General features: G+C 51.5%; 1 protein-coding gene across 11 annotated transcripts in view; it reads left to right on the top strand.

Annotated features, from left to right (window-relative positions):
• The window catches only part of SIPA1L3 (signal induced proliferation associated 1 like 3), a 236991-nt gene that overhangs the window by 139618 nt on the left and 78705 nt on the right, over nucleotides 1–18668 (top strand). For all 11 annotated transcript variants that reach the window (XM_060650967.3, XM_060650956.3, XM_060650963.3 and 8 more), the window contains 5 exons: nucleotides 3269–3399; nucleotides 11299–11487; nucleotides 12333–12507; nucleotides 15489–15592; nucleotides 17341–17498. In XM_060650967.3, coding sequence (XP_060506950.3) covers nucleotides 3269–3399; nucleotides 11299–11487; nucleotides 12333–12507; nucleotides 15489–15592; nucleotides 17341–17498 — 757 coding nt within the window. The remainder of the gene's footprint in view (nucleotides 1–3268; nucleotides 3400–11298; nucleotides 11488–12332; nucleotides 12508–15488; nucleotides 15593–17340; nucleotides 17499–18668) is intronic.

Raw genomic sequence — 18668 nt, 5'->3', positions numbered from 1 at the left:
AAAGTAAGGGAGAGGGAAATCGTGTCAAGGTCAGAGGCTTCGCTTGCAATAGGGAATGGTTTGGGAGGACCTCCTAGGTAGTTGAGTACAGAGCTGAAGGAAGGAGCTGTGTGGAGCTTGGGGACAGTGTTCCTGCACAGGGAAGAGCAAGTTCAATAGTCCTGAAACACTAAAGGAGGAGGGAGGAGGCCAGTGTTGCTGGGACAGAGTGGCTGAGAGAGTGTGGCAGGAGCTGAGGGAGAGAGGTGACGAGACACACAGTGTGGGACTTTGTGAGTCATGACGAGGACTCTCACTGTCTTTGCCCTGAGTGAGATGGAGCCACAAGAGAGTTCTGAGGAGCAGAGAAGGCCCTGAAGTGACTCAGGTGTTCACAGCCTCCTCCTGGGGGACAGATGCTGGGGGAGGGGGAAGCAGGGAAGCCAGGGAGGAGGCTGCTGTAGTAATCCAAGCAGGAGAGGATGATGGACACATCCAGGTTGGGAGCCCATGAGTGCGGGACTAAGCAGGCAGGTTCTGGATCCCCTCTGAAGGTGGAGCTATTGACGTTTAGAAGTTGTTAACATGAGGGAGACATGGGCTTCCTGCATCATTAGGTTCATCAGTGCTGGTGGGACAATTTGAGGAGACAACACAGCATCGTGCAGAGAACCCAGGCAGCTACAGGAGCCGGGCAGGGCTGGGGCAAAGGGCAGCTCCTGCTCAGCTCCAGCTCACCGTTGTCATGCAGGAAATACAGGCAAACCCAGTGTTGCCAGCCTTTCCGATCTTTCAGGATTCTCCTGAAATGAAGCTTTTTTTTTTTTTTTTTTTATGCGGATTCTCCTAATTTTTAAATGCTGACAACTGTATTGGTTTAGAATTGCTCATAACTGCCAGTGACAGACTTTAACTACATAGAAGCTTATTTCTATGATATAAAGAAGTCTGGAGGTCAGCAGCCCAGGGCTGGTGTGGTTACCCCTCAGCATCAGTGGAATGCCATCCTTAGTGCATGTCCTCCAGCCCTCAGGTGGTCTGGTCCAAGATGGCTGCTGCAGCTCCAGCTGTCGCATCCATATTTCCAGGCAAAGAAAGAGGAAAGGGTAAGGGCAAAAAGGCAGATCTCTTGTCAAATCACCTCCCTTTAAAAAGCTTTCTCAGAAGCCCCATCCAGCCACTGCTGCTTATTGACCACTCCTATCTACAAGGCAGGCTGGGAAATACAGGTTTTCAACTAGACAAATCCCCTTTTCCTCCCCTAAGAATAGAGGGTTTTTCTTGAAAAGAAGGGCAGAATAGAATGGATAGGCAGCTAGTACTCCACAGCAACTATTTAAAAAAATTGTTTTCAGCCAGTGTCCTAGTCAAACCTAACAAATTTCAACTAAGTCATTCCACAGGGCTCAGAGTGCGTGCAGGCTCTGGAGCTCCAGCATTGGAGTCCAGACAGCCCTGGGTTCAGGGTGCCTGTGTCATAGCTTATTAGCTTGTATGACATATTTCACCCCTGGGACTCTGTCCTCACGTGAGGAATGGAGACGATTGTAGCAGCATCGCATGTCCCAAAACAAAAGGACACAGAAATCGAAAGGATGGGGAAAAAGAAAGTTCCAGACAGTTGCTAATGAGAAAAGTTGTGAATGTTTGTGCACCTGGCAACCTGGGTTAGGGGGATATAAGTGAAAAACAGATAAGGCTACAGGGAGAAGTAAACAATCAGTGGGAGACGCTGACAGGGTCTCTCTGAAATTCACCCATCTAGTGGTCAAGAAATCAGGCTGTAGAGGATTTGAATGACTCAGTCAAAACCTGATTCTACATTTTTGTACCTAACCAACAGAGAACACATTGTTTCCAACTCACATATAGAAATACCAACGTAAGATTGGTGAGGATCAAATAAAATTGTACATTAAAGCACTTAGTTCTTCATTGGGCAGATAGTAAGTACTCACTAGGGAGCTTTATTTAAGAAAAATTTTTTTTCTTTCAAAATTGGACTTCTTGGTAGCCCTGGAAGTTTATAAATTCCTCATCGGTCATTGTTCAGTGAGCGCCTGCTATATGCCAGGAATGCAGGGCGCTGGGTATGCTTCGGGAGAAAACAAAACAGAACAAGCCCTGCAGATGTTTAGGAATGAACCGATTATCTGTGGAGCAGATACTGCTTATGCTCTCTGACCTGCTGGGGAGATGGTTTAACCCAGTGCAGGTACTGGTCTGACTGGCACCGTTAATTAACACATTATTTAGGCCTTCGATAAGCTTTTGGTTCACTAAAAGCATCTCATGAGAACAGGAACCATCAGCTAAATATTCAGAGCACCGGGATGGGAAGGAATTTCTGGCAAGGGGTGGATGTTGACTTGAGTCAAGACAGGCTGCCGGTGGCTATCCACCACAAGCAGGAAACCCTTGGGTTACACATTGGAAAAAACTGTTTGCTGGAAGGATTAGAAAACAGCAGCATGTTTTAGAGAAAGGGGGAGACAGCTGCTCTTTAGGGGAGAGAACAGGAGACCTGCTCCATGATTCAGTGGCTCTATTGAGGGAGGGAAAAGAGTAGCGTTTAAGTATCCTAGGTGTGTAGAAGCATGGTTGGCTAAAAGCGATGCTTGGGGACTTGAATCATGGTCCCTTTTCTGTGACAAACATCACGCCCTGGGATGATAAGAGCTAGCATTTCTTTCGTGCTTACTGTGTACTTGGCTCTGTGCTAAGTGCTTCACGCCTGTTAACCTGTTTGATCCTCACAACTGTGCTGAGAGGTGTGTCCAGCCTTACTGCTCCCGTTTTCCTGATGAAAGTGCTGTGGAGTGCCTTGGCCTGGGCCGTCCATCTAACCTAGTGGCAGACACCCCGGATTTGAGTCCTGCGAGCAGCGCGGTAGAATAGAATCTTAACCGCTTCACAGGGCTGGTTGGCAGCTGAGCCAATGATGGACGTTTGCAAATCTGGGATAACCATAGGCTGTGTTTTTTACGTGCCAGACACTGTGCTAAGCATTTAATATTTGTAGTCTCATTTCACCCTCACCTCACATCGACTCGATGAGTTACGGGTAGTGTCAGGGCGCCCGTTTTTCGGATGGAGGAACTGAGGCTCAAAAAAGTTCTGTGACTTGGCTGAGGTGGCACAGTCAGGTCTTGCCGTCAGTCTCTCTGTCGAGTGTGGCCATGACCAGGCGGGAGGTTTGTGTGAGCAGGATCCCATGGGTTGCCCAAGAACCTGCCCCGGGCATCACCCCTCCTTCCCAGAGAACTCACTCTGAACGCTTCCCTCTCAGAACATGCCAATTACTTTGGTGTGGACGAGAAACTGGGGCCAGTGGCTGTGAGCATCAAGCGGGAGAAGTTGGAGGACCACAAGGACCACGGGCCTCAGTACCAGTACAGGATCATCTTCCGGACCCGTGAGGTAAGTGGCATCACCGTTATTAGTTTACGTAAATTACAGCTCGATAGCCCCTCACCCTCTGTGGTAGGTGCTTCCCCTGCTTCACCTCACGCAGTCCTCCTAATAACCTCCCGAGAGCACTTCTGTTCGTGTCTCCATTTTACAGAAGAGAAGACTAAGACTCAGAGAAATGAAGTGACTTGTATGGGCTCAGTGAATAAGGGGCCAGGCCAGGAGTGGGATCTTGGAGAGCCCACAATACTTACATTGTACAAGAGATTCACTCTGGTTAGAATAGGAAATAAAGGGAGACGTGTAAGGGATCCTTTCAGGATCATGAGATGTCCTGCAGAATGGAAAGAATTAAGGCAGCAAGCCTCAGGCACGGCAGGAATTGGGGAATCTCAGCCACAGCAGGCACTGCTGTTGGTGCCGCTCAGCTCAAAACACTCGCAGCGCTTTCAAGTCTGAGTAGAGAAACCCGTTGTCCTGGTTTGGGCAGAGGAGGTCTTCCCCTAGACTAAATATCAGCCGTGGCTAGGGAACAAGGCCTGCTGGGGGCATCCTGCTCAATTAGGACTCTCAATTGTAATTGACAGAAATCTAACTGGTTCAAGCCAGAAATAGAATTTTTCGGTTCATATAACTGCAAATCCGGGCGGGGTAGGGCTAGCTTCAGGCATAGCTGGATCCAGGCACTCAAATGATGTCACCATATTCTGCCTCCAGACCGCTCTGTTCCTCTAAGCTCTGCTTTTTTGCATTGTGAATGTCATTCTCTTCTCTTCTGCCACCAGCAAGCTCTCTCCATGTCATGGGAAAATGGAGACTGGCTGCTCAACTCTTCTACATCTTTGTACGTCTCCTCCACAAGGAAGAGACACTTGCTGCCAAATCTGTGGGAAGGACTCTGACTGGCTCTGCTTGGATCACGTGTGCTCCACTGGGACAGGGCAGCACACTGTAATTGACAGTTCAGTCGGAATCACCTGGGGGAGGCAGTTCTTCTGCCAAGAGGGGCGCTAGGCCAGCAAAAACAGCAGACTTCCAAAAGACCCAAGTAAGGAAGAGCTTTCCAGGAAAGGGATGGTAGTCAGCTGGGCAGGCCCCCCAAAGTGGGTCTCCTTCAGCCCTGCATTGCCCCATCCGCCTTGTTCCTGGCCTTTGCCCAGGTCCTGGTGGGACCCCAGCAGCCTGCTGCTGCCGCCAAGGACTTTGGGTGTGAGGCCAGCCAAACCTGGACGTCATCCAGACTGGCAGATGGTACACCGAGGACCCTAGCCCCATCCCCTCACGGAGACCCTCTTGCTGAGGGGGAGTGGATGACACAGAGGCTTTGTGGCAGCTTAGAGGAGGCAGTCCCACAGTGCCCCCACCTCTCCTCGTCACCGGCACCTCTGTCACCCAGCCCCTCTTCCCTCTCTTCACCTTTCTGGCCAGATGAGCACTGGGGCAGAATGTGACGTGACAGCTCACATGGCATCAGATTGTGTCACGTCATCTGGGGAACTGCTGGGTGAAATAACAAACACTAGCAAATAATATTTCATTACAACTGCCGTGACATTGCAGATCTACTTAATAACACTGTGTCGGATGTTTTCTTTACCCTTTATGTACATTCATTCACTTAAGTGTCACGACAGTTCTGTGATGAAGGCCCGGTTGTCCTCATTGACAGATGATGAAACAAGGCCCTAAGAGGTTGAGGGCTTTGCCCAAAGCAGCATCCAGTAAGTGGCAAGGGGAAGAGTCGGCCTGCTCTCTAGCCCCACTCGGCTGCCTCTGGGATTCCACTGACGGGGCTCAAAACTGCACAGCAGACCCACTGATGAGTTACAAACTCAGCTTAGTGCCAGCGCTTTTGTGCTACTGTTTCTTATTAATAAAAATGGAATATGTAGAATGAATTTTTAAAATACCGGCCTGCACTGCATGTACTGGGAGTCATGAGACTTGGGTGCGGGGATGTTGGGTCGGGGTATATTGTTTCTGCTGTGGTTCCTATTCAGTGAGTTTGAAACCGGCTCAGTGCTGCTCCTGCCTTGTGCCTGCTTCCACGCACTTCCTAGCCCCAACACCCACAAAACAAGCCTCCAGTCCCCCCCCCCGCCCAGGATCGGCATGAGGCTCTTGAGGCCCCAGGACACAGGTCCAGGATTCATCCACACGGCAGAGATTCACCCAGCACCACTACCTGTCATCCCTGCTGCACTCTTGTGGGGGAGGCAGACAATACGCACATACTTTGATAAATTACACAATGTGGTAAGTGATGACAAGGTAGAAAGTCAAGCAAGGAAGAGATAAGTGTAAGGGGCGGTTCAGTGTTTAGGCACAATGGTCAAGGACATATCACGGGGAGGATAACATTTGAGTAATAACCTGAAGGACATGAGAGAAGGAGCCATGTGGACATCTAGAACAAGAGCATTCCAGGCAGAGGGAACAGCCATTGCAAAGGTCCTGAGGCATGATCACATCTGGCACATTGGAGACCTGGTATGGATTCCTAGTTCAGCCATTCACCAGCTGTGAACCTGTACACCTGGCTTCTCCTCTCAGAGCCTCAGTTTCCCTCTTGGGAATCCCAGTCTTCCCACAGTCCCTACAATCTCTATAGTCATGGATCCGGTGGGCTTACACATTAGGCAGTGCTTGGCCTGGCACTTGGGAAGACCCCAGTGAAGTTAGCCATTGGTAAGGGTCTCAGTCTACTGTCCCCTTGTCACATTCCTGGCAGCCCTGTGAATTTTGGCCCACCATGAGGTTCACAGCCACAACCGGGCCTTTTTCTAACCCCACATGCATGCAGGCTCAGCCCCGAGCCCAGCTCCTGGTGGAGCTGCCCTACTGGGCACTCAGACCTGAGGACCTCATCACCTGAGTTGGAGGGCGGGCAGTGGCCAGCAAGGTTTGCTGTGCCTCTTCCTCAAGCCCTTCCTATCATGGCGACAAGGTGGACAGTCCACAGCCCCCAGTAGTAACAACAACAGTATCCGCAATAATAGCTAACACTTTTAACACACATTCTTGCCAGACAGTGTCCTAAATGTTTTATATGTGTGAAGCCCAAATCTTCTCAACAGTCTTATGACATGGGTCCCATTATTCCCATTCTACAGATGAGGATGGGAGGCTGAAGCCCAGGGAGATCATCATTTGTCAGAGTCACCAATGGCAGAGCTGGGACATGGACCAAAGCTTCCCGGGGCCTGGGCCCAGGCTCTTAACCACTCAGCACACTGCCTGTGGGGTTTGAATTCTAGCTCTGGGAATAGACAGCCCTGGGTTCAGTCCAGTTCTGCCACTTACTAACCATGTGACCTTGGTTTTTTACTAACCATGTGATCATGTTGGCTTTACCGCTGGATTCAGTTTCTTTATCTGTGAATGGGCTCTGTGCTGTTTGTTCCCTGTCTCCTAGAGCGGCAGGGAAGGTTCTCATGGACTCGCACACATGAGGTGGTAGCCTGAGGCTGTAAGGCAGTGAGTACTCCAAGTGGTAGATGCTACTACGAGCCTGGCCTGTCACTGTCCCCACCACCCCCCGCCAGGGTCCGAGGGCCATGCCAGGAACCAAAGGTGGAGTTCACGGGCAGAGTTCTATCCTCCTGTCCACATGTACATATCTTAGGCTCCCGTAAACCAAGGTGTGGGGTCCAGGGTGAAGCGCCTGGGCTGTTTTCCAGGCCAGCAGGCTGGCCCGCCCCAGATGGCCACCCCCGGCCGCTGAGCAGACAGTCGAGTGGGCCCATATCTCCCGGCAGATGGGTTGTGAGCGTTGGCAGCACTGAGCTTCCCGCCAGGGCAGGAACAGACTTGGAGCTGGGCTCTGGCATCACACGCCTGAACAGTGCCCCCCTCCCCCTGCCCCGCCCAGCCTGGACAGGACGAGCCCTGGCCTGAGCCCTTTGCTGGCGTGTCTCTCCCAGGACACAGGAAAACCCCAGGCAACCAGGGACGGTCTGGCCTCCAAGCCCAACAAGTCCCCCTTAGCCCAGCAAACGTGAGTTTTTGATGGGCCTTGATTTTCTTAGGGTTAGAGGTTTGGATTTGTCGTTTCTTTTTTATTTAAAAAGTAACAGTCACTCATTAAGAATTTAAGTATATAAGGAAGTGTACAAAGTAGAAAAGGGAGAGTCTCCTATTAAGTGAAAAAAGCAAGTGTAATAGTGTGAATCGACTAGGACTTCATTTGTATTCAGTAGGTAACTCTGATCGTCTGTGTGTGTGTGTGTGTGTGTGTGTGTGTTTATGGAAATAATCTCCAAAGCATATTGTTAAGTGGGGAGAAAAGTCAACTATAGCTTCCTATTAAAGGTGAAATGTAAATTCTTAACTATGCATATGGTTTTGTACAAATACATTTGACACGTGTATACATAATAATGGCTAACATGTATTGAGCGCTCACTGGATGCCAGATACAAAGCTGAGCGCTGTATGTGGATTATCTTATTGAATCTTTACAGCCCTTTGAGAGAGTCATTATCTGCATTTTATAGATGAGGAAAAAGGCACAGAGAAATTAAGCAACTTGCCCAGGGTTACACAGTTAAGGAATGGGTAGAGTCAGGACTTGAATCCAGGCAGACAGACTCCTAGGTGACCTCCCAGAAGTCCCCGACGCGTGCACCCACCACCCAGCAGAGAAAAATGCATCTAAGTCAGGAGCCAACAAAGAACAACCTGTGCAAACAGAAACCTCCCTGCATACATGGCCTTGAGACTTTTCTATGGCTCGTGTGACTGCTTACCCTCAGCGAGATGATGCCGGGTATCGTTGAGGATGAGGTCACACAGGGCCTTGCAGGCTGAGCAGGGTGTATAGATTTTACTTGGAGAGAAATGGGAAGCCACTAGCCCGTTCTGCACAGAGGAGAGGCGTGGTCTGACTCAAGCTGCTGCAGGAAGAGTGGCCTGGGCCGGGGTGGCAGTGGTGTGGGAGCAGGGAGACCAGAAGGCAGCTATCATCATAGGCCAGGTAGGCAATGATGACAGACAGGACCAGGTGGAGAGTAGCGATGGCCACTCGTTGTGCCCTGCCAGTGCCCTACTTAATCTCCCCAGCAGAGAAGGCAAAGCTGGGAGCTTTTCAAGTAGTGGCTTTTGGTCAAGTCTTCAGAGCCAAAATGTGACAGTAGGCCACCTGTCTCTAGAGTGGGAGAAAGACTGAGGTGCAGGACCATGCTTCTGCTTGGCCCCAGCAGAGGGCACTGCGGGCCAGTGTCAGCAGGATACAAAAACAGATCCAATTGGTGCATTGATTGAAACCCACAATCCCAGGGCCTCCCAGACTGGCAGGGCAAAGCATCCAACATGGTTGCTTTTCATGATCTGTTTCAAGACTACTGTCCTTAGGATAAAAGCTACTTGTTTTTTTATTAATTACCAAGGCTACAGCTGGGAACTCCAGAACACAAGATCACTCCATTCCTTCCATGCATGCCTCTTGCCCAGGTCCTATTTGGCAAGCTGTATGCTTAGAGGCAATGCCGTGACACATTATTTTTGCCATCTCTTGTGTCTGTTGACTTAGGACAGGCATGTTTTTCCAGGTACTACTGATTAATCCTTCTTAGTCTTTTTTTTTTTTTTTTTTTTTGAGAGAGCGACAGAGCACAAGCAGGGAGGGGCAGAGAGAGAGACACACAGAATCTGAAGCAGGCTCCAGGCCCTGAGCTGCAGCACAGAGCCCTAGGCGGGGCTTAGGCTCGTGAATCACGAGATTATGACCTGAGCTGAAGTCAGATGTTTAGCCAACTGAGCCACCCTGGCATCTCATCCTTAGTCTTTATATCATAGCTTCAAGTATATCTTGGGTGCTTGTAGCAATCCCCTGAGGGGGGGTGTTTTTCCCGGTATTGCTGCCAATACCCTGTCATGCTGCCTTGCTGGGGCTGGAGCTGCGTGCCTGGCCCTGGGCATGGCATCACCTGATGGTCAGCTCACGTTGTGGATAGAGAAGCCTGAGCTGGTACAAGTGAGGACCTGAAGCCACAGGGACTCTCAGGGCTAGTGGGACATGAATTGGTACAACCACTTGGAATATTCTTGGGCAGTTCAGGAAAATTAAAGATGAACATGCCCAGTGACTCTGCAGTTGCCCTCCTAGGTATAGACCCAGAAGAAGATTTGTTCATGTGCAATAAGAGGAGCTCCTGTGAGTGTTCCTAAGAGCAGTATTCATAGCTGTCCAACACTGGAAGCGGTTCCCGTGCTCAACAGTAGAATGGAATAAATCCGTTGTGGCAATACAGCCGCTTCTCACAGCAACGTGGCCAATCTCATATCCACAGCATTGAGAGAAACAAGCCGGATATAAAAGAATACAAACTGCCTGAAGCTCCAAAACAGGCAGAAATAAATTCTGGAGTTTGAAGTCAGGGTGGAGTTGCCTTTGGGGAGGAGGGAAGGAGTTTTGGGGGGCTGAAAATACTTTTTTGATTTGGTGGGGATTACCTAGGTGTTCACTCTGTGATCATTCCTTTAGGTATGCTTCCATGTGTTGAGTACTTTACTGTATGAGGATGAACCTCACAGCCAAAAATAAAAATAAAACACTGTCAGCGGCGAAAGCTGTAAGTTTTGGAAAATTCAGGGCTGCGTGGGAATCCTGGTTTAGTCACTTAGCTGTGGTGACCTTGGAGAAGGCACCTAACCTCTTGGAGCTTCAGTTTTCTTATCTGCAACATGGAGATGATAAAACCTCCCCCTGAACAGACGTGTGCACATAATTAGGTAATTACTGTTGTACCACTGCACCTTCATAAATGCGACTTTGTTATAGAGGTATATCAGTTAGAAACTGCTTTGCCTGTAGAGTAAACCTGAAGACCTGAGTAACCATAGCTAAAACAAATAGAGGGTTATTTTAATTCTCTAACAAGAAGCCTGGAGGTGGGCAGCTGCAGAGATGGACTTCTCTGGTTTTCTTGTTGTCTCTTTCCTCGCAAACACAGGATGGCTGCCACAGCCCCAAACATCTTACCCTCACACCAGTGTCCTTAGCAAGAAGAAATGGGCTAGTGGAAAGGGGCTTTCCTTTAACGAAGGGAAGCAAATGTGTCCAAGAAGTCCTTCCCCAGCTGAATTCCCCTCACATTTCATTACCTGTAGCTAGTCATGTGGCCAGCTATAGGAAAAACATGGAAAGCACCATCTGGGAAAGTGAAATGAGGTGGCCGTGATTGGCTTGACTAAAAGTTTTCAATCCTGGCTACACAGCAGAATCATTTGAATGGCACTGAAAAGGTGTGTGTGTGTGTGTGTGTGTGTGTGTGTGTGTGTGTGTGTGTCTGTGTAAGTATACATTGGTATAAGTATGAATATGTATATGCACATGTACGTAGATGCCTGGGCCCCACCACAGACCAACCATGTTACTACAGTAATATGTTCACACGTGTTGTAATGAAGACAGTGTTCGTTGAGGGTTTGCCTTGTGGAGCCTGTTTTATTCATTATACATCTTACTAGCTGACATAATCTGTGTCCCCACTTAAATGCCAGTCGGGTGAAGACCAGTTGGGTCTTTGTTTTGTTTGCCGCACCCAGAACAGGGCTAGGTCTCGGGGGCACATAGTCGGTATTTGTTGACGGATGAAGGTGTGCTCCATCCGTTGTCTCATTGACTCATCCACTTAATCCTCCCGGCGCTCTTCTGGGCTTTGATGCCGTCACCGTACCCATTTCGTGAAAGAGAAGCTGAGGCCCAGAGATCTGAAGGCGCTTGCTCAAGATCACACAAGCAGGAGGCGGCAAGCTCAAGTCCTGGTCCAAACCCCGGGCTGGCCCTGGGACCCAAGCTTCTCTGACCATCGCACACGTTGCTCTGAGAATAGGACACCCTCATGGGCTCTTGTTCCTTCCTGGGTCCTGAGAGCCTCCTGACCTTCTCTTCTCTCCCTCAAACAGCTCATCACCCTGCGGGGATCCATCCTGGAGGACGCCACACCCACAGCCACAAAGCATGGGACGGGGCGGGGCCTGCCCCTGAAGGATGCCCTGGAGTATGTCATCCCGGAGCTCAACATCCACTGCCTGAGGCTGGCTCTCAACACGCCCAAGGTGACCGAGCAGCTGCTGAAGCTCGACGAACAAGGGGTGAGCCGGGGTTCCGGGTGGGGGGGCCCTGGGACCGTAGCCTCCAGCCCCATCCTGGTACCTCTTTCTGTCTTGGTCTTTTTTTTTGTTGTTCTTTTTTCCAAGAATAGAAACCCACCTAACCTAGTTTAGGTAAAAAGAGGGATCTCTTAATCAAATTCCAAGGGAGCCAAGAGCAAGAATATGACTGGGTCTCAGGAGGAAAATGGTCTGGGGATGAGACAGCCACCAGGTTTCATGGTGGGGGACAGGCTAGGGGGCATGTTCCCATCTCTGCACACTGGCTCCCTTTGCTTCTCCATCCTCCCACAGCTCCCAGAGTTTCTGTGAGAATAACAGCCACGTGCAGACCCCAGCTAGCTGACTCTTGGTCCCAGGAGAGCTTCTGACTGGCCCACGCTTAGGTCAGGTGTCTGTCAAGGTCCAGTCACCAGTGACCAGGAGAATGAGATACATAAAATAAACATGTGGTCACTGAGGGCCCACTCCCTGAAAATAGTTGACTGCACTGAGCCCTGAGCCCTGGAGAATTTCCTCTTGCCAAGTCTTAGCCAGTTCCAGTCCACCTCCTGTGGGCAGCCAGCCAAGGCAACGGTGTCTTAATTCTTGAGAGTGGCGTGGCCCTCCGTAGAGAAACGAGAGTGGGCTGTGCGACACCTTGTTGTGCCTCTCTGGAATGGGAGGGGAGGGGAGGGACAACTGGGATGTGCCCCCCACACCTTTCTCCCTCCTCTCTGGCTGCGGCCCTGAGTTATTATGTGACCCCAGGAGCTCCTTGGGCACCGCGCCTGAGAAAGCCCCTTTTTCCCCTCCCTCTGACGTCTCTGCCCGGCCCGCCTCTGCAGCTGTGCCGGAAACACAAAGTGGGCATCCTCTACTGCAAGGCCGGCCAGAGCTCAGAGGAGGAGATGTACAACAACGAGGAGGCCGGCCCCGCCTTTGAGGAGTTCCTCTCCCTGATCGGGGAGAAGGTCTGCCTGAAGGGCTTCACCAAGTACGCCGCCCAGCTGGATGTCAAGAGTAAGTGGCACAGTGGCCTTGTGGGGGAACCAGTGGGATCCCGGTGGACCACCACCCCACGGCCACCCCAGGGGCAAACGTCACAAGGCCTGATGATACCTGGGTAAGGACGCAGAGCCGTGGGAGCTCTCAGACTCTGCTGACGGGGGTGCAGAGAGTGCGACCGCTTTGGAAAGCAGTATGGCATGTTCTAGTAAAGTTTAAAGACCCACCTACCCTGTGAGTCAGCAGTTGCGCTCCTAGACATGTCCTCTGGGAACTCATGCACATGTGCGTTGGGAGATGTCCTGAATATTCATAACCACCAGTGCTTGGATGGTGCCCAGCGTGCACGGGCAGAATTGTGGTATTTCATGCGGCAGAGAGCTGTGTGGCAATGACAGCAGTGAACTAGAGCTGCAGGCGTCAGCCTGGACGAAGGCCACGTACTTGATGTTGAGCGTGGACAGGGGGCCTCACAAAAGCAGGTGCCGAAAGATGGCTTTTATTCAACAGTGTATTGTCTGGGGGGGTTGTTCTGACGTAGGAAAACTACAGAAAAGCAAGGCCGTGATGGACATGACGTTCAAGGTAGTGGTTGCCTCCAGGGAGAGTGTGGATATAACTAGGAAACGATACTCACATTTTCACAAGAGTATTGGTGGCAGGCGGTCTGTTTCTTAAGGCAGGTGCGAGGTACAACATACCCGTTCTGGCATTTCCACACATAAATATGCATCTATATGCATAATATGTTTATATATGATCTATAGGATTAAAATGTGTCCTGGCAGTTTTGGGGGGTTGGAAGAGTGATGTTGTAAATTGGCGTCACGGCTCCCTATGGGAAGGACCCCTTAGAGGTGAGCTGTAGCTGGGATAGTTGCTTAGGCTGAGTCGGGCCCTGAGCGATGGGGCTGTGGCTTGATCACTGGCTCCTCACCTTACCTGGCCATGCCTCAGTTTCCTCATCTGGAGAAGGGAGGCCCAGATGAGACCACGTTTAGAGACACGGATGAAGTGTTAGGCGGGTGCTTATGGCTGTTGTCTGTTGAAGGAAGCAGTGGGAGGGATGAGCCATTGCTCGTTTAGGGGTGTTGGACCAGTGGCTTTGGCTGTCTCTGCCTCCGTTTCCTCATCTGTAAAGTTGTGTTTACCTCGGGGGCGCGGTGTTGAACTATCTTACTGAGCCCTCGCTCTGTGTCAGACCCCGGACCTGCCTGGCCTCCCCGAGCTGCCTGCATCCTGTCCGCTCCTGGCGCTCTGGAAGCCCGCAGCAGGAGTGGTTCCGCTGGTGATTCCTTCAATGTGGGGGCAGTGTGCTCAGAAAAAGGAAGCGGAGACTTACTGTCCGCCTTCTCAGACAGATGCCTGCTCCTGAGGGTCAGCGTCCTGCACGAAGTGACGGCCATAGTCTTTCCCCCCGTCCCCGAGTTGGCCGTGAGCGTCAGATGCTGGCACAGTGCCTCACAGAGAATCAGCACTCGAGGGCACACCAGCCGCTGCCACGTGGCTTCTGCAGGAAGCGGATTTTCTCTGAGGACCCCAAGGAGCACGGTGCTCCCGGCCAGTCTCCCCAGCTACCAGACAGGGATGCCCTGGGCTTGCAGCCACCTGAAGGTCTCCTGGCTTCAGGCCTGGCTCTGGCACTGACCAGCTGTGGCTTCAGTGCCCTCACCTGTCACAGCTACCCCCCACCCTAAAATGTGAGGCCTCAAGAACGGGGACTCTTGGGCCTGTTCTACCACTGTTTCCCCAGCACCTTCAACTAGATAAAGCTTGCTGGAAGAATGGGCTTCCCGGGGTGAACATGACACCCTGGAGTTCCTGGCAACATGGTTTGTGGGCTCATTCACGCGCTCCACAGAAACCTCCCAGCCTTCCTCCCTGGGCAGCTCAAGATGATAGGAGCATGTATGGGGCACCTGATCTTATGTTGGAGTGGGGAAGGGCTCCTTGAGAACATGGCATGTGGCCTGAGGAGAGTGAGTTGGAATAAAAGAGGCAATGAAGGAGCCCGAAAGTATTCCAGGTAAAGGAACAGCACGTGCAAAAGCCCCGAGGTCTAAAGGCTGTTGTCCAGGGAAGTTCATGTAGAGAGAGGATGAAGTGAGGAAGGCAGGCAGGACCCACCGTGCAGGGCCTTTAGGGCTGAAGTTTAGGGATTTGGGTAAGAGCAACACTGAGTCCTGTTAAGAAAACACTGGAGTCCCACATCCCGAGTTCCAGTCCAGACTTCACTGCGCATTGCAGTGTGACCTTAGGCAAGTCCCTCCCTCACTGTGCCTCAGTTTCCCCCTCGGAAACATGGAGCCAACAATCAGATGTGCTTCTGCCTAGTCACAACCCCCTCCCGTTAGAGATAACCAGTATCCTGACTCTCGTGATTATCATTCATAGTTTTGCCACCTATACATGCGTCACTAAACAGCATTTGTTTTGCCTGTTTTTGAACGTAACGCGAATGGAATCACACGCTATGTGCTCCTCTTGTGTCTGGCATCTTTCATTCAACATTGTATATATGGGATTCACCCATGTGGTGACTGTGGCTCGTTTCATGGTTGATCCATTCTTGTGACTGACATTTGAAGGTGTCTGTACCCATATCCCAGGGCACATGTGTACCTTTTCTCTGGATTATGATCCTAGGAGACGAAGTGTTGAGTCATCAATTAAGCTGATCTTTAGGTTCACTAGATGTTGTGAAAAAGTTTTCCAAAGTGGTTGCACCAATTCGCATGCCTGACCAGCTGCATAAAGGGCTCCAGTCATTCTACATCACCGCCAACCCTTGGTACGGTCAGACTTTTAATTTTTTTTTTTTTTACCAGTCTGGTGGGTGTCTAACATAAGGTTTCCTTTTTACCTAAATTTATTTAATTTTAAAGAGTAGAGTGAAGTGAAAACATCAAGCTAAAAACTAACACAGATGGCATGTGGGCTGTGGCACAAGCCCAGAGGTTTGGGAAACGTGGTGCTAACTGGTGTTTCTGTTGCAGCCGACTCTACGGGCACCCACTCCCTCTACACGACATACCAGGACTACGAGATCATGTTCCACGTCTCCACCCTGCTCCCTTACACCCCCAACAACAGGCAGCAGGTCAGTGGGGCCCAGGGCAGGGGTCCCATGTGATTTCCAGTTGGCAACTGAACCCCAAGGCAGTCTCCCTCCCCGCGGTCGTTAGCTAGCTGTCTGGCTGGCATGGGCTCTCCTGCTGCCGCCCGTGGCCTTGGAGACCCTCCACACCATGGTCACATCACCTGGGGGATGGAGGCTAGGTCAGGTGTCGTTTGAGATCAGTTTTTTCCTAGCTGTTCCTTAGCCACCCTGCTTGCCTGTAGCTACCCCAGCTCCCCTCAAGGTCTCTCGAGTCATCAGCGGTCCTGTGAGAAAGAAGAACAAACCAGTCAATGTTATTTCAACCAGAAGTAACAGAAATACGAACCAAATTGGCATAAACAATAAATGGGTTTTACTGGGTTATGTAACTCTGACGTGCCAGCACAGGGCTAGCGTTAGGTACGGCTGGATCCGGGGGCTCAAAGCATGTTAGGGACCCTTTGAATTTTGCAGCTCTGCTTTTCTTCATAGTGACCTTATTTTCAGGTCTTCCCAGGTAGTGGCAGAGATGCCCCCTAGCTGCCCTCAGCTCACATCCCACCAACGTAGCCACCCCAGTGGGGGAGACAGCTGTGCCTCCCTAGTGTCCCAGAAATGTTTCAGGGCTGAATCTTGTTGGACTATTCACTTGCCAGTCCCCGGGGCCTGGGGCAGGGAAGGAATGGGCTGACTGGCCGAGCCGGAAGCACGTGCCCACCCCTGGGGATGGATGGGGTCAGCTCAACTTGAAACGCTGACAGAGATCAGGCAGGTGCTTTCCTGCAGGGGAGGGACGTAGCTGTCAGGAGAAGAAGGAAAGGGTGCTAAGTGGGCAAGAACAGCTAATACCTGCTTCCTGCAGCTCCTCTCCTAGATGTGCCGTGCAGATTCTGTCCTGAAACAACTCTTCCTAGTTTCTAAAGAACAGAAACCCCACAGACTTGTGGTTCAGCAAGTGTATATTATTTCCATTGGTACAGGTGACGTTGTAGATTTTATAGACCAGCAGTGGTCAGGTGTCCATGGCCTCATAAGGTTAACCTGTGAGCATTCTGTAAGAGCTGTGTGCCGTGCGCTGCTCTCACACCGAGGACACAGCAGTAGGCCGCAAACGAAACAGGCAAAACCACTGGCGTCGCAGGGCTGATGTGTTAGTGGGAAGGGACAGACCAGAAACAGAAGGAAGAGGGAAGAGCCACCGTGTGCCGAGTGTCGATAAATGTCGAGTGACGGCGGCAGGATAGTAGAGAGAGGGCATGTCGTGGGGACACTCAGCGAAGGCCTCCATGGGAGGGAGGTGTCTCAGCAAAGACCTGAAAGAGGGAGCCACATGGAGTTGTCTGGGAAGAATGTTTCATGCCGAGGGAACAGTCACTGCAGAGGCCTTGAGGAAACAAGGCATGTTTGAGGAGCAGCAGGAGGCCTGCGTGGTCGAACAGAGTAAGCGAGGGAGAACGTGGGAGGAGATGTCAGAGCGGCGGTGGGGGCAGGTGGCATGGGGGGCATGGGGCCCCCTGGGCCATGTGGGGACTCGGTCTTTTCCCCCGAGTGAGGTGGAGACACTGGAGGGCTCTGAGCGAGGAGAGACACGATCCGACCAAGGTCCGGGGCTCTCGCTGGCTACGTGTGGGGACCAGACGGGAGAGGGGGGCAAGAACCACAGGGCGGTGGGAGGCTGCTGTGAGGGTCCAGGCAGGGCCCTCAAGCCAACTGGTGCCGCCCTCCTGTCCCCTGTTTCCATTCACCAGCTACTAAGGAAGAGGCACATAGGAAACGACATTGTGACGATCATCTTCCAGGAGCCGGGGGCGCTGCCTTTCACCCCCAAGAACATCCGCTCACACTTTCAGCACGTCTTCATCATTGTCCGAGCCCACAACCCCTGCACTGATAATGTCTGCTACAGGTATGCACCTCCCACGTGGGCCCCAGGGAACAGCCCCGGGACGGCCCCCAACCCCTGCACACACAGGAAGTCACAGCAGCCGATTCCCAGCCTCCAGGCAGCGTGCAGAAAGACAGCCAGCAGAGAGCAGCCGCCCAGGTGGGCCGGCTCCTGTGTTGCTTTCAGGGAAGCTTTGTCCTCACATTCCCGCGCCTTCCAAGAAAGCGATCCTCAGCGAGAAAGGGGCATGTCACCCCAGTGTTGATAAGGAGACCGTCGGGAGTTTGTAGTTGCCTGGAATCTTTTGGTTGCAAGGGACAAAAACTCCTCCTCAACCTGGCTTAAGACAGAAGGCATTCGTATACATCGACTCCCAAATGACAGGTTCGGGCGTAGCTGGATCTGCTCCACTTTCCTATACATTGCCTCATTTGCTGGCAGCTCTGAGCTCAACATCCTCCCAGCTGCAAATCCAGCAAAAAGAAAGCTTTGCTTTCCCAGGAAAAGAAGCCCCAGAATTGCGGCTCACTGATCTGGTTGGGGGTGAGGTGCCCATCGTAGAGTGAAACCACCCCTGCGCCACGCCTGGGTAGCAGGCACAGGGCTGAGGCATAGGAGTGGTGGCCCAGGGGGAAATCACAAGTTGGAAGGACGGGGGCAGGGACAGAGGTGTGGTTCTGGTTCACAGATCAACAGGCGACACAGGCCGCAGGCTCATTCAGCATCCTCCCCAAGCCCCAGTTCTCACCAGCGGAGTGGCCAGCACCCAGAGGCCAGATGGAAAGCACTCTGGGTGTGGGGTGAGGAGAGAGCCCTCGTCCTTGAAAACCAGCTGATCAAGGACCTAGGCCCCGGGCCAAGGGCAGCACTTGCCCCTGGGATAGCACCACAAGCTCCGGGGAATGGGCAAGGGAGCGCTATTTTCCATTTTCTGAGAACGGTTTGAAATTCAAAAGGTACAAAATGTAACATAAAAAAGTAAAAAAGGTCACAGTCTCCCACCACCCAGCTGTCCTGTTCGCGGTTTCTTGTGCATCCTGATGTTTTATACATACACCAGCACGTGCTTACAAGTATTCTTCTTCACCTCTTTAACACGAATGGAGCATAACACACGCTGTTCTGAATCCTGTATTTTCTCACCAATCCTTGAGATCTCTCCAAACCAATACGTGAAGTGCTTTTTCATTC

This window comes from Panthera onca, chromosome E2 (assembly GCF_046562875.1).
Source record: "Panthera onca isolate mPanOnc1 chromosome E2, mPanOnc1 haplotype 2, whole genome shotgun sequence".
Classification (NCBI taxonomy): Eukaryota; Metazoa; Chordata; class Mammalia; order Carnivora; family Felidae; genus Panthera; species Panthera onca.
The sequence above is the reverse complement of the archived record's forward strand: the minus strand, read 5'-3'. Positions and strand labels throughout refer to the sequence as shown.